This window comes from Balaenoptera acutorostrata, chromosome 20 (assembly GCF_949987535.1).
Source record: "Balaenoptera acutorostrata chromosome 20, mBalAcu1.1, whole genome shotgun sequence".
NCBI lineage: Eukaryota > Metazoa > Chordata > Mammalia > Artiodactyla > Balaenopteridae > Balaenoptera > Balaenoptera acutorostrata.
The window spans coordinates 5043526-5067620 of record NC_080083.1 but is presented as its reverse complement, the minus strand read 5'-3'; the positions used below and the strand labels follow the sequence as shown (position 1 = coordinate 5067620).

Sequence of the window (24095 nt, the reverse complement as noted above, 5' to 3'; positions counted from 1 at the left end):
ATATAAATAGCTCTCCTAAACCTATAAGAAAATATAATCCCAATGGAAAACTTTGCAAAGAATATTATCAGGCCACTCACAAAAGAAAAGATACTAATAATCAACAAATCTATGAAAATGTGTCTAATTAGAAAGAATAATGGATACCATCATTACTTATCAAATTAGCAAAGCTTTTCTCCACTTTAATAGCATTGTTAATAAGGGTGTAGTGAAATGCAAACCCTCCACAAGTCCCAGTAGGAGTACAAAGTGATACCTCATTTCTGGAAAAAAAAATTAAATGTACAGTAAAAGGGGGTTTGTTAAACAGATAGTAAAACATGACAAAACACTATGTGGCCATTAAAAATGAGAGTCTACATATACACACCCACACAAAAAGTGACAGTATATTACCAGTGAAAAAGCAAGGCACAAAGCAGTATAAAAACATGGTCTCATTTCTTTGCATAATATATTTGCTTATTTCTATCTCTCAAACCTACTTTTTTCCTCAGAATTTCCTGGAATGTTTTTTAAAATATACTTCCAATATACACCAAAACTATTGGACTGTAGTCTCCAAGGAAAGATCCCAAAGAAATGTTTTTTTCCAGGTCCCAGGTGACTCTTGATATAAGATAAATTGGGAAAATCCTGATCTAAGCTAATCTAATCTCTTCTGTTGCTTTATATTAAACTGAGATCCAGGGAGATTCTGGGACCAGTCTAAAGGAACAACTACGTAGGAGCAGAGGGGGTTCTAGAATTACATGTGCTGTATTCCAGATAAGTGATCCCTTTTTAGGGCACCAAGCTTATTCAGACCGATATTATTAAATCAAATTCCCATCAGCCTCCTTCTATTTTGGTCAGACAGGTAACAGAACTTCTCTTCAACTCCTCTGTTTCACATTCAGTAATGATCTTTCTTTGTTGATGGCAAATGGAAAGTTTTCCATTTCCACTGTTCCCTAGCAATGTGACATTTTCAAACAGTAGCACAAAACTCTTTAAATAGAAAAGATCCATTTCTACTCTATCGTGACTCAGTAACAGACCCAGGATTCTTCTCAAACTTTCCTAAAAATGTCATCTTTGGGCTGGACTCAAGAGGAACATTTCAGCCAAGGAGACGCATTTTCCACTCTGTCAGGAATGAGCAAGCATGGGGTTGGAACATAAAGTGTTTTGCAATCCTCAGAAAAGCAATACTTCTCACCAAAACCATGGCAACAACTCTGTGTGATGCCGTCAGAGTCTGGGATCATTCAGGAGCCTCATCCTAACTGGAGACTCCGCTGAGCCCATCACCTGTGTTGGCGAGAATGGTACTCTACATGACTGTTGCTATGGAAACACTACGGACAGTAATGCTGAGCTGAGGGTCCCTCACGTTGGGTTACCGAAGAGGCAGGGAGCATAAAACATGCCTCATTTTCTAGTGGCTCCTGATTCTTCGTTTGAAAGGAACTCTTTCAATGGAAGAAATACATTAAAACACAAGGTTTAACATGGCAGAAGTTACCATTTTATCATCCAAATGGTTCCATTCGGAATTTGCACCCATGAGGCAGAACTTTAAAGTCCAAAGTCATGGGTTTGAAGTTCGCTGTCCTGGCTTCATAAGTCTATGGCCTTGGATGAGCTATTTACACCCTCTGGGCCTTATGAGTTATAACATAGGGATCAGAATTCATACAACTACAGGATTAATGGGAGGTTTCAATGGGATGATTTATATAAAAACTTCTGTCCGAGAGACTGGCACTCTTCAATTCTACCAATGCCAGAGAGACAGGGAGAAATAGTGAACAGGAAGATGGAAGAATTGATCTGTGTTGAGTTACTGATTCAGCTTCTACTATTCACTCCTTTTTCTGTCCTCTGCCTTTCCCACTTCACTCTCCGTACTGTATAATCTCTGTATCTCTGGTCCCTTCTTCCTACAAATCCCTCCTTTACAATTTGCATCACCTGCCCCCAGCAACTGCTAGCCCTGAACTTGGCCAGTATTTAAAGGCAGCAATGACTTTTTAAAACGTATACTTTAGTGCTCCCACTACAAATTAAAGCTCCTTCTCTTCAAATTCTGTAAGCAGAACCCAGCAGTTGGGCTTTCTCCTGAAGCAGCTATTAGCAGTAATAGCTAATAGAAAGTGGTTACCTCGTTAACTCCATCCCAATAATCCTGTGAAATTGGTTACTCTGATTTGTTATTGACACTGTTGCTATACACAGAGGAGAAGGCTAGGACTCGTAGACAGAGTGACTTACTCAAGGTCACGCGGCTTGGTTGAATCAAAGTTGAGTCTCTGTTTTCCATTCCCACCCTTGCTCCATCATATTGCTTCCCTTTTGCATCAGGAAAGGTCTGTCTGGGCATGTAGCGGAGGTGGTTGTCTATGTGACAAGAGAAATGTCACAGTGTCCATCAATCCCGATATTTCCCTCCTCTTTAACCTGAAACTCTTAAGAGACGTGCACAGTTGTACCTGGTCCTTCCCATCCTGACTGGCCCTGCTTCCTCTGCTGGGCACAGGCAACTGACATGTTCTGGTTGCAACCCAGTGGTGTATAGAGATATTCAGCTCCCATCATTTTTTTTTATTTATGTACTTTATTGAAGTATCGTTGATTTACAATGTTGTGTTGATTTCTGCTGTACAGGCAAGTGATTCAGTTAGACATACATCTACATTCTTTTTCAGATTCTTTTCCATTATAATTTATCACAGGATATTGAATCTAGTTCCCTGTGCTCTACAGTAGGACCTTGTTGTCCATCCATTCTGTATATAATAGTTTGCATCTGCTAACCCCAAACCCCCAATCCTTCTGTCCCCTACCCACCTCCCCCTTGGCAACCACAAGTCTGTTCTCTGTCTGGGAGTCTATCTCTCTTTTGTAGATGGATTCATTTGTGTCATATTTTAGATCCCACATATAAGTGATATCATATGGTATTTGTCTTTCTGACTGACTTCACTTAGTATGATAATCTCTAGGTCCATCCATGTTGCTGTAAATGGCATTATTTCATTCTTTTTTATGGCTGAGTAACATTCCATTGTATGTATATGTACCACATCTTCTTTATCCATTCACCTGTCGATGGACATTTAGGTTGTTTCCATGTCTTGGCTATTGCGAATAGTGCTCCTAGCTCCCATTTCTTGGGTTGGGTACCCAGTCTCAGCCCCAGCTGCATGCAGGGAGCCTAGTCCTGGTCCTGCACTGTACTTGATCCAGAGGTTTCTATATATTGTTTAATCATCTTAAACAGGGTGATGCTTCCCTGCCTGGATAGGGTTCACACTTGTGATTATAGAGTATTAAAGGGACATATTCCTCCTGCTTCTGGGGAGGTAGGTTCTTGGGGTGATGATGGAACTTGCTACTCACATCCTGAAATTGATTTTGGGGGAAGAGCAGGCTAGAGTAGTCAAGACACATTTATAAAACAAGAGTGATGTAAGATCCTCCCTATCAGGCATGAAAATCTATCATAAATCTAGAATAGTTCAAATAGTGTAGTACTGGGGCAAGAAAAGCCCCAGACAGATGAGAAAATCAGAATTGAGAGCCCAGAACTTATGAATAAAGAAGCAACTTGATTAGGATAAATACCTGTGTTTGTACCAAGGAAACCAAATTGGACTAATTGTCAGTCTTGAAGAGAATTTAATATAGTAGAGCTGATATTTTTATGATTAGATAAAAATCACTAATGTAAATATTGTGTAGTAAAGAACAGCATGTACTGAGGATTCCTTTTTGTTTTAACCTTAATATTTTCTCAAATCTTCTTATTGGTTCCTAGGCAAGTTATGGAAATTTCTAGAATGGTATAAATATTGCCTAACAACTATTGTGTAATTGGTCACAATAATTATCACGTTTTATTTTAACATTCGGGGGAAATACCACATTGGTTTTTATTGTCTCTTTTTGTCCTTAAATATAACATTGTAATGATTTTGATTTTTTTAATAAAGAAACTTAATTTAAAAAAAAAAGAAGCAACCTGGGTGCAAACATGTGACTCTTAATTCTGGCAACGATGCCCAAACGAACACAAAAGTAGAGAAAAAAAATTGCTTTGTTTCTGAAAGCTAAGACAGGCTGACACCCAAATGCCAGAACCGTAAGGGAACACATTGGGATGACATGGAAAAGACACCAAGAACTCGCTCCCTTTCACCTCCCAGAGATAACCATATGGCCTCAAAGGAAGCAAAGAGGAAGCTCCATGGATACCCGTAATTTGTAGGTGGTTGGAACTGGGAGTGGGGGAAGGCTTGGGCTGAAAAGCAACTCTCTGCTCAGAGTATTTTTAGCTACAGTGGAGCAGTGGAGATTTGCCAAGAGCTCTGGGGACACAAATGGCCACAGCAGGCTGAAAGCAGGGAGGGCAGTGCTGGTCAGTAAAGCACAGAGAGACAGGGATGGAGGCCAGACAACAGCTGAGGACAGCTGTGCCCAGACGGAAAGGCCAGTAGTGGTACGGTTTCTGCCCCAGTGTCAGGGGTCTCCCACATGCAGCAGGAAGCAGGCATGGAAAGGGATGTGGTCATTCAGTCTCCACCTCTATAGCATTGGAGCTTTGCCAAACCTGGAGAAGAAGCCTCCCAGGGACAAATGCCACTGCCAAGATCATCCTGACCTTGGCTGTCTGGCCTCTCCCTGTAGGCTTGGAGCACTGAACTGGCAACCAGGCCACCAGCTTCACTGGAGAGAAGGCTTACAGCAGCTTCTGAGTGATAAGAGCAGCAAAGCCAAGGGTGCTGGACAACCCTGCCATGCTTTACTCAGCTAGTGAGAAGAACATCAGAATAACCCCTCAAGAGAGCTATTTGCTTTATGGACCAACAGCCTGCAAACAATTCCACTTCTAAGAGTGTATCCCAAAGTAATAGCTTGAGGACGTGGCCCCAAATTAGCTACAAAGAATGTCTGCTTCTGTTTTACATGGTAAGATACGGGAAACAAACTAATTATTCAATAACAGGCATTTCGTTCAGTCACTTACGGAATAATCAGAAAATGAAATACTATGCAGCTTATAAAATTGTCTCTTTTGAAGGGTTTTCAATGGCATAGGAATATATTTGTGATACATTACTAAAAAGAGCAGCTAATGAAGGAAAACTTACTATATGATCCCACATAAACATATAGGAAAAAGGACCTCAAGTACATGAATCAAATATTAATAATAGTTATCTCTAGTTCAGGGATGAGTATTATTTTTCCTGGAAGCCTTTCTGTATCTTGCAGTGTTTCTACACTGAGTTCATATTGCTTTTGCTATCCACCCTTTATCCCTCTATGTTACATTCTAAGAGAACGGCTCAAACTTCCAGTTTACTGATTTATTTTTAACTGTATTCATTCAGCCATCCACTTGAGTGTGTTTATTTTAATGAACTAAGTTATACTTTGACCTTTGGTTTATTTTTTAATTGTATTTTTTTGATTGTAGTGAAATACACATGAAATTTACATTTTAATCATTTTTAAGTGTACAGTCAGTGGTACTAAATACATTCACATGGTTGTACAACCATCATCACCATCCATCTTCAGATCTTTTTCATCTTGCAAAACTGAAACTCAATACTCATTAAAACAATAACTCCCCATGCCCTGGTCCCCTCCTCCCCTGGCAATCACCATTGTTTTCTCGGTCTCTATGAATTTGACTACTCTAGGGACTTCATATCAGTGGAATCATGCAGTATTTGTCCTTTAGTGACTGTTTTACTCAGCATAATGTCCTCAAGGTTCATCGACATTGTAGCATGTGTCAGAATCTCTTTCCTTGTTAAGGCTGAATAATATCCTACTGTATGTCTACACAACATTTTGTTTGTCCATTCATTCACTGGTGGACACTTGGGTTATTTCCACCTTTTGGTTACGGTGAATAATGCTGCTATGAACATGGGTGTACAAGTATCTCTTCTAGTCTCTGCTTTCACTTCTTTTGGACATATACTCAGAAGTGGGATTGCTGGATCATATGGTAGTTCTATTTTAATTTTTTGAGGAGCCACCATACTGGTTTCTGTAGTAGCTAAACTATTCTACATTCTCAGCAGCAGTGTGATTTCATCACATCCTCATCAACACTTGTTAATTCCCATTTTTTTTAACAGTAGCCATACTAATGGGTATGAAGTGGTTATTTTATTTTATTTTTAATTAATGAAAATTATCTTGCCTGTCTCTGAGAAATACCTGCTCCGTTTGTTCACACTGTTTTGTTGAAGTTTGGAGCCTTTCTTTCATGGTGCTGACATTCCTCCCAGGTTAGGTGATTCTTGATTGTACCCTCACGTATGCCCTGTGGATACCTGTTAGACTGTCTGATGCACAGGTGAGCACAGTCTGTGGGGAAAAGACACGTTGCTTCACAGTCTGAAGCCCACCACTGTGTCTCCCAAGATGACTTGTTTACTGCTCCCACCTGGAGACAGTTTCATCCCACATGACCAATGCCCGATCCAGTGTGTGGAGGTGTACAGGACATAGTAGGGGCAGACCTCTAGCTTTGGTACCCCAGTTAACAATCCTGTTACATTGAGCCTTAGACGCCCTCCTGCTCCAAGGCAAGGAGGATTCTTGGCATGGCTTTCAGTCACTCACTTGTGTATGTCTTGGGATGAGTTTTCCAGTCCAATCAATTCCATATTCATTTTATGTCTCAGAGATTACTTACAGTTCCAATACACTGAGGAATCCCCTTTTTCTTTCCCTGTGAAGGTATAGATTTTTTAAACTATCATTTCTGTTATTTATAGCCATCAGTTGTGTACTCCGTCTGCCATCTTGAAACAGAAAACATTTACTACTTCTGCTAAGAGGAGAGAAAAGGATAAGAAGTGTAAATTAGTATAAATTAGAACTTAGCACCTAGAAACAGATCATGGCTTATATTAGAACTCTAATAAATGATGAAAGCAACATTACAAATCAGTGAACAAAGGAAAATTCTTTAATAAATGGCAGAGATATATGTAGTTTGCCAACTATTTGGAATAAATTAAAGTTATAGCCTAGCCTCAAACCATACATCAGATTCCACATGTGGGGATATATATATATATATTTCTCTCTTCCTTCATATCACCAAATTCTTCCAATTTTTTTTGTTCAAAAGTGTTTTCATATTTTTCTCTCTCATTGACTTCTATTACTTTAATGCAGTCAATCTAAGTCAAAATAGCTTTATATCTAGAGAACTGAAGCCAGCTTCAAAATGGTTGACACTAGTAATAGGATATCTCTCTAAACTTTTTCCTTTATTGAATTAAGATCTATGATAAACACAAAATAATTGAGGATTCTTACTTACTTTTGGTGTAATATATAGAATATGGAAGTTATTTGATGGAGAACTTGCAAAATCACTTATTCCAATCACAGTATTTTGATAGAATTTACTAGTAAAACAATCTGGGCTTGGAGGTTTTTTTGAGGGGGGAATTTTTTGGTAATCAGTGTAATTTATTTATTAAATATAGCATATTCAGATTTATGGTTCTTGTATCAATTTTGGTAAGTTGTAGTTTTCAAGAAATTTTATCTAAATTGTCAAGTTTATCGGCACAAATTTGTTAATGATATTTTCCTATTATCCTTTCTAATGTCGAGGGTCTAGGGTGGTAATAACTCATTTTTTAATTCCTGATATTGGTAAAATTTATCCTTTCTCTCTCTCTTTTTTTTTTAATCAGTCTAGTGAAGGCTTTGTCAGTTTTGTTGTCTTGGCAAAGAACCAGCCTTTGGCTTTGTTAATTTTCTCTGGTAATTGTCTGCTTTCTGTTTTGAAGATTTCTGCTCTGATCTTTATTTCTCTTCCTTCTACTTACTTTGAGTATACTTCTTTTTTAGCTCACTGTGGTAGAAACTTAGGTCATTGATTATTTAAATCTTTCTCCTAATCTAACAGAAGCACTTAAGACTCTAAGTTTCCCTCTAAGCATTGCTTTATCTGCATCCCATAAATTGTAATATGTTGTATATTCATTATCATTCCGTTCAAAATATCTGTAATTTCCCTTGTGATTTCTTTTTTGACCTATGAATTATTTAGAAGTTATCACCTAGTATTTTCCTAAATAGCACGTTGGTTCCCATTTCTAATTAATTCCAATGTGATCAGAGAAATACTTTATATGAGTTCAGTTTTTTTTTTACGTTTATTGAAACTTGTTTTATGGTCTAGTATATCTTGATGAATGTACTATGTGCACTTGAGAAGAATGTTTATTCTGTAGTTAGTGGGTGTAAAGCTCTATAAATGTAAATTAAATCAAGATGGTTGATATTGTTGTTCACATCCTCTATGTCATTAGTAATTTTCTATCTAGTTCTACCAAATGTTGAGAGGGATCTTAAAAATCTACCATGATTTTGAAATTGTCTATCCCTTTAATTCTGTCAATTTTTGCTTCATGTAATTTGAAGCTCTCATTAGATGCCTATCCATTTATAATTGCTAGGCCTTCCTGATGAATTGTCTTTTTTATAATTATGAAATGTCCCTTCTTTATCTCTGTTAATACTCTTTGACTTAAAGTATATATTAACTGATATAGCCATTCCACCTTCTTATGATTACTGTTTATATGGTGTATCTTTTTTCCATCTATTTGTTTTTAACCAATCTGAGTCTTTATGTATAAAGTGTGTCTCTTGTAGACAGCATATAATTGAATATTGCTTTTTAAAAAATCCCTCCTGATAATCTGCCTTTTGAGTGTTTCACCCATTAATATTTAATGTAATTATTGATTACCACTTTATTACTCATTTTCTGTTTGTCCCTCTACTTTTTGTTTCTATTTTCCCCATTTCTTGCTTTGTTTTGGATTATTTGAATATTTTTTAACATTCCATTTTAACCTATTTATTCTTTTAAATTATACCTCTTGGCATTTTTATTTATTAGTTGCTCTAAGGATGAGAATATACATAATTAACCTTTCACAGTCTACCTATAGTTAATATTATACCACTGCATGTAAAGTATAGAAACCTTGCTGTCATAAAGGGCCCTTTATAATTGTTACCTGTATTACGTCTACATGCCTTAAGAACATCACAAGACAATGATATGACTTTTCTCTAAACAGTATATATATATATATATATACACACACACACATATATGACGTATATATTTCTTAAACTTAAGAAGAAAAATAATCTTTAAAATTTACCCAGCTAGTTACCATTTCTGATATGCTTTCATCATTCTTGAATATCCAGGTTTCCTTCTGATACCATTCCCCTTCAGCCTGAAGAATTTCCTTAAACATAGTAGTAAGTAATAAGGAATTTACTTCCTTATTGTAGTAAAGTCTGCTGGCAACAAATTATCCTGTTTCCCCTTTACCTGAGCATACCTTTATTTCACCTTCATTCCTAGAGGATATTTTCTATTCTGGGTTGACAGTTTCATGTTTTGTTTTCATTTTGTTTTATTTTCTGGACTCCATGATTCCTGCTGAGAAGTCTGTGGTTATTTAAATCAATGTTTCCCTTTATGTAATGTGTTGTTTTTCCTGGCTACTTTCAAGATTTTCTCCTTCTCGTTGGTTTTCAGCCATTGGATTATGATGTATCTAAGTGTTGTTTTCTGTGACTATATCTGGTTTGGGGTTTGTTGAGCTTTCTGAATCTGTAAATTTCTGTTTTTCACCGAATTTAGGGAGTTTTGGCAATTATTTATTTTTCTGCTCTCTTTCTAGGACTCTCATTAGCTGATGTGAGACTTTCTGATATTGTGGCACAGGTACCGGAGGCTCTGTCCACTTTTTCCATCATTTCCCTCTCTCCTCTTCAGTTTGCTCTGTGTTCAAGTATACCGATTCATTACTCTGATATTCATTCTTTTTTCAGGCCTTTTGGTGAATTTTTTATTTCAGATATTCTACTGTTAAGTTTCGTATTTCCATTTGATTCCTTTTTATGTGTTCTGTTTTCTTGGTGCAACTTCCTGTCTTTACATTCATTTCAAGTATGCTTTCTTTTACTTCATTGAGCATAGTTGAAAATAACTAAAGTCCTCGTCTGATAATTCCAACATCTGGGTCACCTCAAGGTTAGCATCTCATTATTGTCTTTTCCATTTAGAGTGGGTCACATTTTCCTAATTCTTTGTGTGTAGAGTAATTGTGCATTGCATCCTGAACATTGTGAGTCTTATACATAGACTCCTACGGTCCTCAGGAGAATGCTGATGTTTTTGTTTTAGCGCACAGTTAACCCAGGTAGAGTCCCACTTTAAGCTCTCTCTTGCCTGTGTGCACAGATGTTCAAATTCCAGTTTAATTTTAAACCTTTGCTGTGCTGCTTTGAATCTGTCCCATGGAAACATCATTAGTGGATCAACCTGAAACTTGCAGACATTCACACATGGAATTAGGGAACCCCTTCCTTCTCCAGCTCCTTCCCTTGCTGATTTCGCCCTTACTCCCTGGTGGGCAGCCTTGGTTGTCTGGGCACCTTTTCCTGATTCCTCTGGCCAGAAAGATGAGCAAGTTTTCTATTGGAGTTTTAACTACCTATGACTTGCCACTTCATGACTACAAGCCACCCTCAAGGCAAAGCCCTCCCACCCCAAAAGGAGAAACTCACCCCCATGTAAGTCACCTCTCCAAGTTTCAACTCCTCCCTACAGTCTGCCTGATTTTGTCACTATTCAGAACCCTCAGGTAGTTACTTTTCACATTATGTTCAGAGTTTATGGTTTTTATCAGTAAGAGGGTTGGTCTGAAGGAGGGCTTGAATAATAAACGCTCATGTCGTTTTCGTTTATCCACAAAGTAAAATAATTTAGTCCTCTTTGTTGTCCAGTCCTAAGATGGAGTCATATGAGGCTATTCAGTGGAGCACAGTCTAGCCACCAAAAGTAATTAAAAGTATTTCAGCAACATTGGTCTCTCCCAAAGAAGTTTGGTGAGAAGCCAATTCAAAACCCACAGCAACACTTTTTTAAATTGTCTTTCTCCGTTACTTTCTCAGTATATCTTATGACTGCATTTGCTCTGAAGCCTCACTCTGAAATACTAAATAAACTTGAACATCAGCCCATATATCCTTTTCATTTTTGCTTCTCTTCTCTCCATCCTAATTTTATCTTCATAAAAGCAATGCTTATTCTCTCTTTTCATTATAAGGTGATTAAACCAATCCCTCTCGTTGAAAATTTCTGCTCTTTCTATTCTTATCCTGAGCAACTTAAACCCAGGAACCAAGATGGTGAACTCATAATCTCCCTGAGAAACTGTAAATGTCCAAAGATGGGTATTTTTTTTAGGAGGAAAGGGGTGAAGAGGATGAGAAAATCATAAGTACTATACTCATAATATACATATATATATATATGTCATATATGTAAGTACTTATATGTATAAATATGTATAATATATATAGTCTGTGCTAGGGATAGTAACAAAGTTTTATAATTTATAGTTTGGACAGATAACAGTGTTTTAATTTTTCTAAGTAAAGCATGACTCCAATAGCCCTTCTCTGAATTTCCAGGTGGATTCCAAACTCTCATAATACTACCATGTATTGATGACTTATGTGCCAGGCGCTCTGCTAAGCAGTCTGCGTACACAGTTTAATCAAACTATATAGCAATCCTGTAAGGCAGGCATTGTTCCCAGTTACAAATGAAAACAGTGAGGGTCAGAGAGGTTGAACAACTTGCCCAGAGTTACCCACATAGGAAGGGGCTAGAGACGGGATTTGAACCCAGGTGAGACTGGAGAGGCCAAGCTTTCTTTACTCCATCTCCTCTTTTGAAATCATGGCCAAGTTCCCAGCAGTGTTTGATGGTATTCACCTCCCAGGTGGTATAGCAGGGGAAGACAGAGCATGGTGCTGTGAAAGTAACATTCACCTCACAGAGGAGACAAGTCTTCTAGTCTCTGGTTGTTACCCACTTGCTGCAAAACCCTGCAACCCCCTCAGCTTCTCTCATCCTTCCTTCTACACGTCGACAACAAAAACGCAGGTCTCCTTCACGCAGACTTGCAGAACTGTTCTAGAAATAACGCAAGAAGAGTGATGCAAAAAAAAAAAAAAAAGTACAAGGCAAATAGAAGTGATTGCAATCAGTCTTAGCCCAACTCACAAAATAACACTTGCTTTTCTAAGTTTTACAGTTACGGCTTCAACAGAGAAGGACCCAAGAACAACTGGCTAACCAAGGCATCATACCACGTGAGTAGCTGCATCTCTTATTGACTGATCTGTACCATGGGACCGTGCAGCTTGGGAGCTGGAAAGCACCTCAGAGGTCATAGTCTAATTCCATGGATCAGTCTCCCCAGATCCTCACAGACTCTGTGTCAGCAGGAATCCCAGACCTTGGAGGCTTAGCCCCAAATGCTACTCACCTGTAAGGGCTTCCCTGTAATCATATAGGTTGTACCTAAAATTCCAATGTGGTGGTTTGTTTACAGGACAAACACAATTCTATGGGCATCCATCCCTCTCTCCTACTTTTAGAATTGGATCTAATCACTCTTCTTTCCGGAAGCATCAATCACATCATCTTTTTCTCACCTCCTCGGTTTCACTTCTGTTTGGGTACTTGAGTCCACAAGTAATTGAATATTGTCCAGTGCTTCCTTTCTGGAATAATGAGCGGCAATACCATTCTAGTGTAAACGGTATAACATTGAATTACTGGCCATCATTTGGGTCAAAGAAGAAGGATTATCATATCTTTTAGAAGATATGTTTGAAATTTCCTGCCAGTTTAGCAATTGAAGCTAACTTTTGGTTAGCTATAGAAACAGGAAAAGTCCTAGATAAATGGAATCACCATGTAAGCTCCTTTAGGTGACACTTTCTAACTTCTCACCCCAGCAAAATTTAAAAGTCAAGATCCGTAATGACTCCTGCAGAAATCCAGGTCCTTGTCATGACTGTGGCTTCAGGGTTAAGCATGCAACAAGCAAGCATGTGCCCTTAACTGAATGTCCTGCAGGTAGTAACCTTGGTGCCCTGTGATCCAAGGTCCAAACATTTTAAGTGTAGTCCGTGCTTCAGAACCAGAACAAAACTAAGAATATTTAAGTCCCTTTCCTTTGGTAATTCACGTGAAGTTCTTTGTTCATGGCTAAGCCCTACAAAGAATAAACAGCAGGTGACCTTATGGCAGAACAACTTTTTTAGAGGTTTGCTAAAGCACAGAAGAAAGATCTCACCCTGCAGTTGAAAGGCTGCTTCAGTAAAATGTACAGTTAGGATGAGAAACCAAAGGTACAAGTCTGTGTGGCCTGTTTCATCTCAGTCAGCCCAGCAGGGCAGGTGCTAAAACACAGGAAAGACCAAGAGTCTGCAGACTTCAAGACAGATAAATACGTTCGCACTCAAATGTGAGCAGGCCAGTCTTTTTCAGAATCCTGTTGCAAATGCGTAGAATCGAATTTGTTTAACCACGTCTAGAAGAACGATTCACTAAGAATGGAGTGTAGACAAGTGTAGATCCACCAGGATCCTCTCAGTAGACCACAGTCTCTACCACGTGCCCTCAAATATAAGATGAGCACATCAGTTTCAGTGGGATTAAAATAATCTGTTCCTTCACGGGTGTTTCTTTCCCTTAATTCTGGAAAGGCAATTGGAGTAGAGAGGCCTGGTACCTTTGCATCCCCTCAAGCTGTTCACAGCTGATTTAAAGTTTAACTACGTGCTTATATAATCCAAGCCTGGGTCTTGCAGCTGGCTTTTGGATGAGAATAAACTTTTGTTTTTAGGTTGCTGGGGTTAAATTTCAGGGAATCAGTGAAACACCTAATAAAAATAGGAATGAACCCGATGGTACCTTTTTACATAACACTCTTATGTAAGTCATGCAAATTGAACGTCCATTTGTAGAGTCGAGTCCAATGAAGATATAATATTTTGTTCTCCAGGATTTTCAGAATCAAATAGTGTACATATTAACGAAATACTGCCTGACAGAAATTTTGCATCCATAGCCCATTGTATGATTAAGATAATTGCTGGGGGAAAGTCCTAAGAGTAATGCAATGATATTTCTCTTTAATTCAGCAAAATGAGAAGGGTTGATTAAGCATCGTCAGTTTTCCTTACTCTTTAGCCATCTCCTCTCCAGGCTTCCCAAGGGTGTCGATTCTGCTGTGGAAAAATGTCAGAGCCTCAGCAGGTGCACCCTGCAGGCCCAGCCCCTAGACCTCGATGACTTAGTGCTTCTGGGGAAACCAGACCCAGACGAGCCTCTGCACCTGCTGAGAGGCTGGGGGCCGAGATGGTAGCCTCTTCAACCCAGACATGAAACATGCAGTCTGTTTACTCAGCGCCCCCCGGGGTATGTGTGTAAAAGCAGCCGCTCCAGAAGAGGGAACAGGAGCCCACAGTCTCAGGGTCCTTTCAACTCAATCAAACTCAGCACATTTCATGATGAACTTGACTCTCTGCAGGGTGGTATGCCAGGTGCTGTGGGGGGCCACAGTGAGCAAGACCGTCCTTCGCGGAGACTCGAGATTTCAGGGGAAAAGGTGACAAGAGACACAGATAGTATGAGTCAGGGTGAAACTAGTTATGTTCTACTAGAGGGCTCTTTATGTCTTCCTTCTATCATTTGAATTTTTTGAAGTGGAAGGAAAGCGGAAAGGAGGAAGGAAGGGGGTAGAATGGAGGGAAGCAAAGCCAGTAGTCATTGGAGATCATCTAATTTTGTGATTTTCAGTGTTTTTTAATAGTTAAAGATATTGTGTCTGTGTGTATATATATATATATATACCCCTGATGGTGCAGTGGTTGAGAATCCGCCTGCCAAGGCAGGGGACACGGGTTCGAGCCCTGGTCTGGGAAGATCCCACATGCCGCAGAGCAACTAAGCCCGTGCACCACAACTACTGAGCCTGCGCTCTGGAGCCCGCGAGCTGCAACTACTGAGCCCGCGAGCCACAACTACTGAGCCCGGGAGCCACAACTCCTGAAGCCCGCATGCCTAGAGCCCATGCTGTGCAGCAGGATAAGCCACAGCAATGCGAAGCCCGCGCACCGCAATGAAGAGTAGCCCCCGCTCGCCGCAACTAGAGAAAACCCGTGCACAGCAACGAAGACCCAATGCAGCCAAAAATAAATAAATAAATAAAAATTTTAAATTTATGGAAAAAAAATATATATATACACTGGCTGGAACAGGGTCGGGGGCCTCTGTCCCATTCACTCAGCTCCCCTCATCCCTCCTAGATGACCCTGATTATCCTCCCCAGAGCGCTGGTCCTCTTCAAACAGAGTTTGAAAATCCCTTCCCTGGGCTTCCCTGGTGGCGCAGTGGTTGAGAATCTGCCTGCCAATGCAGGGGACACGGGTTCGAGCCCTGGTCTGGGAAGATCCCACATGCCGCGGAGCAGCTAGGCCCGTGAGCCACAATTGCTGAGCCTGCGCGTCTGGAGCCTGTGCTCCACAACAAGAGAGGCCGCGATAGTGAGAGGCCCATGCACCGCGATGAAGAGTGGCCCCCACTCGCCGCAACTAGAGAAAGCCCTCGCACAGAAACGAAGACCCAACACAGCCATAAATAAATAAATAAATAAACCCAAAGTTTAAAAAAAAAAAAAAAAGAACCCTTCCGGAATCAAAGAAAAAAGTCCTCCTTTAAAAAAAAAAAAAAAAAAAGAAAATCCCTTCCCTAGTCCAAGTCTCATTGTCTTTAACCTCCATGAAACCGAGATTGGAGAGACCTAAGAGGCTTTTCAAACATCCCAAAACCAGGGCCCAGTGTGGTCCTACTTACAGACCTGAACTGTGAGACTTTAAATGCACGCACAATAAAACTAGTAACACAACCTCACGTTATCCATACATTGGAAATAATTGCAGTGTTCCCCCTGAATTTTCAGACTTGTCATAAATTGCCTAAATGGAAAGCTTATGGCCAAGTGAATTGTTCATTGTCCTTATGGTATTATCGGATGGCTCTGCAGTTTTTAGCTGGTCAACAGAAACACCTGCTCTCCTTGGACAGAATTAGTCATGAGTTGTACATTAGATTAAATCCCAAGGGCATTGTCCATTGCAAAAAAAAGTGCAGTCCACTCCTAGTGCGGCAGAGCTGAGGCCAGAACCCGTGTCTCCTGATCCTGGTATGGGGCTCTTGACTCAAATATTCAAAAGGAATCACTGGAACTTTAAAAGCACTTCCTTAAGTTTCTATCATCAAGCATTTTGTGGCCAGAAAAATTCATTTGGAATTTGGGAAAATAAAAACATGTATATGTGAAAATGCCAAGGAAAAGCCCATGGTTTTAATGAAATGGCTTTGGGTTCTACGTCATAATCTATGTCTCACCATGACCAAGAGTGAATGGAAAATTCCACTGAGTTTGCTCTATGGCTGCTCTCATTTCAAATGCACACCAAATTGATGATTAAGTAGAAGGTTTCTCCCCCACTGACTCCAGTGGGACCATGTGTGATTTTCAGTAGACTAGTGAAACTGGTCCACATGGATTGAATTTAATTTCTTCCTCCTTCATGGGCTTGCATCCTGCAGGTTTCAAAGTTGCTGATGAGTAACCAACAGGCCACAGCAATCAGAGAATCAAAGTCTCTTTTATAATCGCCCTTCATCACCTCTCTTAAGCATGTACTCATATCTTACCTTGTATATATTATAGGTTTAGGATTTTCCCCTTCCAGTGCTTTGAATGCACTTAAAGGCATTTTTCCTTGAATTTAGTCAAGGAAGGCAGGGTTCTGAGATCAGCACACGGCCCCTCGAACAACTTTAAACAGTGGGAAAGGGTTCTCGGGCCAGAAGCATGGGCCCAGGTTGGCTTCTAAGATTGCTTTCACACTTATAGTATCAGTGGTGGAATTCACATTTTCAAAAGAGTCGTGAAATCTGAGTGAAATAGCCTCTCAACATTTACGTAGAAATATTACTTTAAGAATATATTGTTTGGACTCCTCTCCAAAATCCTACCTCTGAATCTCAAAACGGAGATTTCAAATTGCCTACTTGTCACCATCAACTAGAGTTCAAAGGGATGGCTTTGCCGCCCCTCCCTGCCAGGCTCAAGGCTGCAAGAGGACATCAAGGTTCTCTTATTTTCTCTTGCCTTTGAGACAGAGCCCAGGCTCCTCCTCTGGAGACCTATGGGTGGGGCTCAGATCTGTTCATTATTTCTCAGGCAGATTTTCTCCACTATCTTCTTTTCTCTGGGCATCACTCTCCTGGGTTGAATCTTAAATACCATTTTATTCCAACCATTTCAGAAGCCTTAGTGCAGAAAGACGATCAGCTCTTGAGTTTTCAATGCAAAAAAAAAAAAAAAAAAAAAACGGTCATAGAGCAATTCAGTAAGTATTTTGACCATCTGCTGGGAGGAAGGCCTTATGGAACACAGAGGAGTCAGACATGAATTCTGTTTCAAAGAGCCTACAGTCCAGAAGGTTCCCCAAATCGCTCCTGCTTAGTTATCCCCATTAATAATATTGGACAATGTCCCACCACTACATGGAGTGAGTTTCTGGGAGAATTGAAGGAAGCAGATGACTTTCTCTCCCTTTCCTTCTGCTACTACAGTGGGGCTGATCTATATGAACCCAGGGGAGAGAGGAGGGAACATTGAGTTTATTCTCTGGGATTATAGAAAACGAGATTAGAGACCTGAAGTGGGTTACAGAGGCCCAGGGGACCAGAGAGGCTGCGACTTCTCCCCGGAGACTCAGAGAAAGCACCGCTGGCCAGAAAGAAGCATCTGGGCAGCCAGGTTCCATGGTCTGATCGATGTCAATGAATGGAAAGATACGATGAGCTATCTGTGAATGGTGCTGCCTTTATTTGTTTTGCAGACTAATCCAAGCCTCAGCAGACACATACTTACTGCAAAGCCTTGGTAAATCCCTGAATTCTGTGATCCTCCTCCTGAATAGCAAGAAGAATGACGGGGCAATTCCTCTACCCACAGCACATGCAGCTTCCTGATAGTTTTGAGACGTTGACGGGGCAAAGTCTTCCTTCCCTTCCTCAGTGCCTTCATCTGACTTGGCTTCTCCCCACAGCACCCTACGTACCACACACTGTTGGCTGTTTGAGCAGAACACGGCACAAGGGTTTCATCTGTCCCTCTCCCCTTCCTTCTAACACCTCAAATTCAGAGATAGGAAAAAAAAGGCGCCCTGGATTTTCATGCCAAGCCCATTTGGGTCTAAAATCCTCACTTCTTTATTTCCCTCCTTCTTTCCTTCGATTTTCTAGTTCCTCGCTCCTTAGAAACTAGTAAACCAGTGATGACAGGCACCCTTTGAATTTGTCTTTGAACCCTTCTGAGAAACTCCAAAGTACTCATGTGTGATGCATTAAATTCTCCAAGTGTGCAAGCCAGGCCTTAAATATTACAAAGCTCTGTTGGGAGAATGCACTCTTTTCAGACCCCTAAGGCTATCCTTTGGGAACTGAATAGGCAATCTGTTGCCAACCTAAAGAGTTAAGACAATTTCCAAAGCATTATCACACACCCATAGCGTGGATCCCATTTGTTTGGGGAAAAAAAATATTCATGGTCCAACTTGTCCTTAAAAGCAGAGCCAAGAGAGGACTACGAGATCCATTTTGTAAGTGGGAAACGGAGAACACAGGAAACCTGTCAGACTTGTTCAAGGCTGTACCAAAAATAGATGGCAAAGCAAGGACAGAGCCCGAAGGGAAGGCTCCCAAAATTTTAGTCACTTTTGAAACTATACCCATTACTGCCATGGGTCTTGCGTTTGAATCAGTTTTGTCTTCCTCCCAAAGAACCCTACATATGTGAATTGTTAATCCATATATCTGTCTTTAATTAGCGGCATATAAGCTTACCAGCCGTTGCTTCTTGATGAGAATGACCGGTTCTAACCCAAGTTATTCTGATTCGAGACAGCAAGTATGAGAAGTGGCAGTTTCATTGAACTAAGCAGCCTTTCTCTGGGCAAACACACCCTCTTTCTTCAGCTTTTTGAAATACTGAGAAATGAGTCCTAGACATCATTCCCTGCTTTTTGAACTCTCAGTTTCCCAAGGACTCTAGATCAGCACCCACTTGGCCTTGTGAACGCCGGGGCGCCAGGATCTCCCAGAGGGCGTGTTCCAACACAGACCCCTGCGTCCCTCCTGAGCGTTGGATTCTGTAGGCCTGGAAATTGGTATTATTAACAAGTTTCCAGCTGCTGCTGAAGATGCTGGTGCAGGGGCCACACTTCGAGAACGATTGCTCCATCTGTTGCCTAAGATGCGGGCTCTTTGATGCTGCCTCTTGGTCCTTAACCGTATACCAGTGGAGCTGGGTTCTCCCCTGCAAGCCTGGACGTGAGGGGCCCTGGGAGAGAAGGCAGGCCTTGCCTCTGCCACCAGAGCTGCTACCAGCCCCGGGCCCCTCCTCTGTGAGAGCCAGGCCCCTCTCCCTGACGGATTGTCCACGGCCTTGCAGCCTATTTTCTCCTTTTGCTGGGCTCCTGTAGGAAGCAGGAGGTTAGCAGCAGGGGACCGCAGGAGGCCTGTTCTTATCTTGGGATCTTTTCCTGAGCTCTAAGTAAGCAAATGTTTATACACACAGCTGACCCAAATTAGCTGGAGCCGCGGGGACAGAAATAGGAACAGCCCCTAACTAAACTCCGCCGCGAGAACATGAATTCCCCTGTGAGAAGCGATTCATCTTCCTCCAGGCAGAATGAGTTAGATGTGGGGTTGACTGAATTTACAACCGTATTTTAATTTGAGATCACATTGACTTTTTTTTTTTTTTAATTTAGAAATCCAAATTCCTTTTCAATCCTAAATGTCAACGTCCCTTAAATACAAAAATTTGCCATTGGATACTCCCAGGGCTGGCAGCAAAGGAGGTCCTTTTTTCCAAAAAGTCAACTGGGATAGGGGGTGCATTATGGCTTTCGCTGGCCCTCAGGGGAGGTGGCTAAAACCCGCATTCTCTGGAATCACAGAAAAGGCAAACGTCAATCACAGGGCCCATGGCAGGCCAAGTGGTGCCCCACATAACACCCCTTAAGCCCTGAAAAGAAGAGCGTGGGGTAAAACACAGTATGTGGATTTTTTAGCTTCCTTCCCAAGTCCTGGCTAAATGGGCGTAGCCTCTCCCACCCTGTGGCGGAAGGTCCCAGAAGACCTTTGTGCTCCTGGCCTTGGAGAACTGGACTGTACAATCATTTCACAGGGGAATAGTTAACACCAAGAAGTGATGATTTATAGCTCTGCAAGCTAAGATACAGGAAATGCAGTGTTTCGTAGAAGAATTAATAAGTTCCGCAAATAAGAATTGAAAAGCCTCAGGGATAAGAGAACCAGATGAATTGCCCCTAAGTCCTAAGCCCAATTAAAACCAATTGAGTTTGGAATGTAAGAGCAATCTCAAGATAGATTCATGCTGTTCCCTTAGGGTTGCTTCTTAAGGCAAAGGCTGTGTTGCTCTTTTTAACCACTTAATAAGGCCACACTGAAATCAATTCCTTTCCTGGATTATGGAAGAGATTAAGCCACACCAACATATAATACCTACTTAGGTGACCACCAGACTGTCGGACAGAGGTGCAGACCTATGGGTTCAGATTGTACAGACTCACCAGGGCCCACTGGACTTCAAGCAGATTCGTAGCACCTGGTCGCCTGGGGAAATGGGAGATGGTTTCAAAACTCCATCAATATAAATTGCAACTGTGATCAAGTGCAAGTAACGGCAAGCCTCCTGACTCAGGATGAGGGCCAGACCCAAATCAGAGAAAATGCATGAGCAACGTGGCAGGCCTGCACGGTTTCCCAGGTGATTCCTCAGAGCCACTGAGTGAGGAGACAGGGAGGGGGAAAGAGGCCATTGAAAAGGGCAGGGTTGGCAGAGAGGCTCATTTTAAGAGTGAAAAGCAGCAAAGAGAAACGGGGGGTGTTAGATCAATGGGAAATATGATAGTCAAGCAACAATTGTTTCTTTTTTTCCTATAAGAAAGGAAGCCTTTCAGTCTCTGGTCAGATTGAGGAGAATAGTGCTTGTGCATTCTCCTTGGCACAAGGCAGCCAGCGGGGACTATTCTGTGCGTTCCTTTGGTCAACATTGCACATGTCGGGGTGAGACAGGAAGACTTAGAGATGCCTTAGTAGCTTCCCAAGCAACATCCTCAATAGAGGGTAACGTGGTCGATCAGTTGCCAGGACCACAGTGGAGTCTGCCTGCTGTCCAGCAAGCCCGTCTGAGAGCTGGGCTCAAATTTGGCATGGTCTTAAGGCTGAATGAGGCACACACACTCACACACGTGCACACACACACACACACACACAGCCCCAAGTGCCCATCTGGCTAGAAATCCGATTTTTTTATGCCAGCCAAAGTTTGGAAGAATATTTTCTTGCCTGCAGCTTGAGAGTTGACATCTGTGGGAATAAATATTAGAAATCTGGATCACGTGATTCGCCCACTGGTCCAGACCTACTTACTATCCAGAAAAATACTTGATGCAATTCTCTAACCTCTGATCCACCTCATCACTTCTGATGAAAGGTGATCCTTTATGGCTTCTGGTTGCAGTTGTTCCAGGGGATCAGGAAGACCAATAAAAAGGCAGAATTTTGCCGAACGATGTTCTACTGCTTTGCAAAGTCAAAAGTTCAGTGCATCGTCGTGACGAGTTGCTGGGAGCTGGGAGGAGGAGAAGCAGTGGGTCTTGGAAAGAAGGGAGGCTGGCGTTCGGTCCAGGTTGCTTCCGGCTGCTGTGAGCTGTGAGGGACCAGTGCCCTGTCTACTGGTTGTTAGTGTTTTGAGCATCACACCCTGAAAGAAGTTAGGTTGTCAGACGACCTAGGCTCCTAGCCCTACCTGTGTGACCCCGGGCGAGGCAGTCCCGTTCCCTGGGCCTCCGTTTCCCCATTCCGCTCAGGCTTGGAGCTGTATTTCACCATCTCCAAGGTCCCTTCCAGCCCTCAGAGTCTGATTCTGTGCTTCTCACTCACTGCCCTTTGGTTGCATGTTCCCACCCCACCAGCCAACTCCCTGAGCCAAAGGACAAGTCCCCTCCTGCAACGTGGGACACGGTTCCTCCACAGACTGCAGTCTCCACCCAGACTTGCGCACTCAAGGGCAGAGCGAAGTCAAAGAGGGTGGTAGTCACCCCAGTCTCCCCTAAAGCTAGAGCATTGCCTGGTCTCCTCCCCCAGGCCTGTCCCTCCTCAGGATCTTGGAATGCCCTGTCTCTGCCACTTCTCTTCCTGTCGCGTATTCTGTCTTTGCTGCTCCTCTTGTTTGAGGCTGACGTCCGCCTTCCTCTGGATTCTCCGGCTGCAGGGAAGCTGGTGACCTCCAGGCCTTTCCTCTTCCATTGCTTGTGGCCTGATGAAGGCCATCACATCTCCATCGCATCTCCACTGTGCACCGCTCGGCAAGCACACCGGCAAGCACCGCGACGCCGCTCCCGGCCCCAAGCCCCCTCTGCTCACATCTGTGTCTTTCTGTTTCAGCCCTGAAAAGCCCACCTGAATTCCATGAGCAAAGAAAACGTTTGGATAGTGGCAAGGTAACTGTTTGCGAACTTCCCACCTTCCTGAACTCAGACTCCAGGCTCTGGATCTCTGAATGCTAAGCTTGGGGGAAAGCGGGTAGAATTTCTCCTACAAACTCAACCAATTTGCCGGTCCCCTCCCCGCACGCCATGTGGAATCTTCCTCCTAGAAACTGAAAACTGTGGAAATGGGATCAACAATATTGGCTTTGAAGCTGCTATTTATGAGCTTTAAGAAAATGTCCCCCATCTTTCTGATGTCGGGGGGTATCCCTGCAAGGATGTGGTGGGGGTCAGAGAGACATGAAACAGGGAGGTAAGGTGTGTGGGCAAGCTGCCCTCTCTTTCATGACAGGCTTTTCTCAGCAACAATCAGATTATTTTAAATCCAATTCAGTGGTAGGGTAGGGCCTGCAGATACAGAGCTTATTCACAGCTATTTAAAGGCAAAAGGAATTCTGTTTATTTCTCTTTCGTTTAGCATTTGAGGGGGGGAAATCGGTGTATATTCTGTACCTTCAGAGCAAATCTCTGCAACTTGAATTTATCAATACAATAAGTGCTATTGAGCAAGCATCAGCAGTGTATGTAGAAGGAAAGGCCATTAGGTATCTTTCTCCTGGGATGTCTTAGCCTGGCAACTAGTGAGGGGAGGGGCTGGAAGACGGAGCAGAGCTCTGGGACTCTTCAGAGTCACTCGTGAGAGGCTGGGGTTCCTACTGCCTGGAGAATAATCGTCTTTCATCAGAACTGGAGTGATCTCCAGACTCCTCTCGGGGGCCAATTAAGAGATTCAATATAGTGGGATAAAAACCCAGAACTAGGGCTTCCCTGGTGGCGCAGTGGTTGAGAATCTGCCTGCTAATGCAGGGGACACGGGTTCGGGCCCTGGTCTGGGAAGATCCCACATGCCGCGGAGCGGCTGGGCCCGTGAGCCACAATTGCTGAGCCTGCGCGTCTGGAGCCTGTGCCCCGCGACGGGAGGGGCCGCGATAGAGAGAGGCCCGCGCACCGCGATGAAGAGCGGTCCCCGCACCGCGATGAAGAGTGGCCCCCGCTTGCCGCAACTGGAGAAAGCCCTCGCACGAACCGAAGACCCAACACAGCCAAAAAAAAAAATAAATAAATAAATAAATAAGAAAATCCTTTAAAAAAAAAAACAAAAAACCCAGAACTAGAAATCAGGGCCCTGAGGTCCAGTTGTGGCCCTGCCACAGCCAACGCCATCCCTACAGACAACTCCATCATCAAGAAAGCCATGAGACTCAGTAAATAACTCATCTCTAAGTGTCCTCCCAGCTTACAGTGGGTCTCAGTCTGCAGGATTTACATTTTCACGTCTTGAGAGAGAGAGATCAAGGGCAAAACAGGAGGAGGGCACATGTTGTCATGTTATACTGGATGGATTGAGGTTACATTTCATCTCTGACTCTAGTTAATTTGTGACTCTTTTAAGAGGCAAGGGAATAGGATTGGCTCTCATGCAAAGCAGTGTAGTATCATCACAGTTTTATTAATATTTTATAATTAGGTACCTGCCTGGCCTTTAAGTTTGGAGCGCTGAGGTG

The 24095-nt window shown here is 42.2% G+C and overlaps 1 protein-coding gene across 2 annotated transcripts in view; it reads left to right on the top strand.

Annotated features, from left to right (window-relative positions):
- MYOCD (myocardin) overlaps window positions 1–24095 on the top strand; it is a 91595-nt gene that overhangs the window by 21687 nt on the left and 45813 nt on the right. For both annotated transcript variants that reach the window (XM_007175293.2, XM_007175292.2), the window contains exons 2-3: window positions 12163–12228; window positions 22487–22542. In XM_007175293.2, coding sequence (XP_007175355.2) covers window positions 12163–12228; window positions 22487–22542 — 122 coding nt within the window. The remainder of the gene's footprint in view (window positions 1–12162; window positions 12229–22486; window positions 22543–24095) is intronic.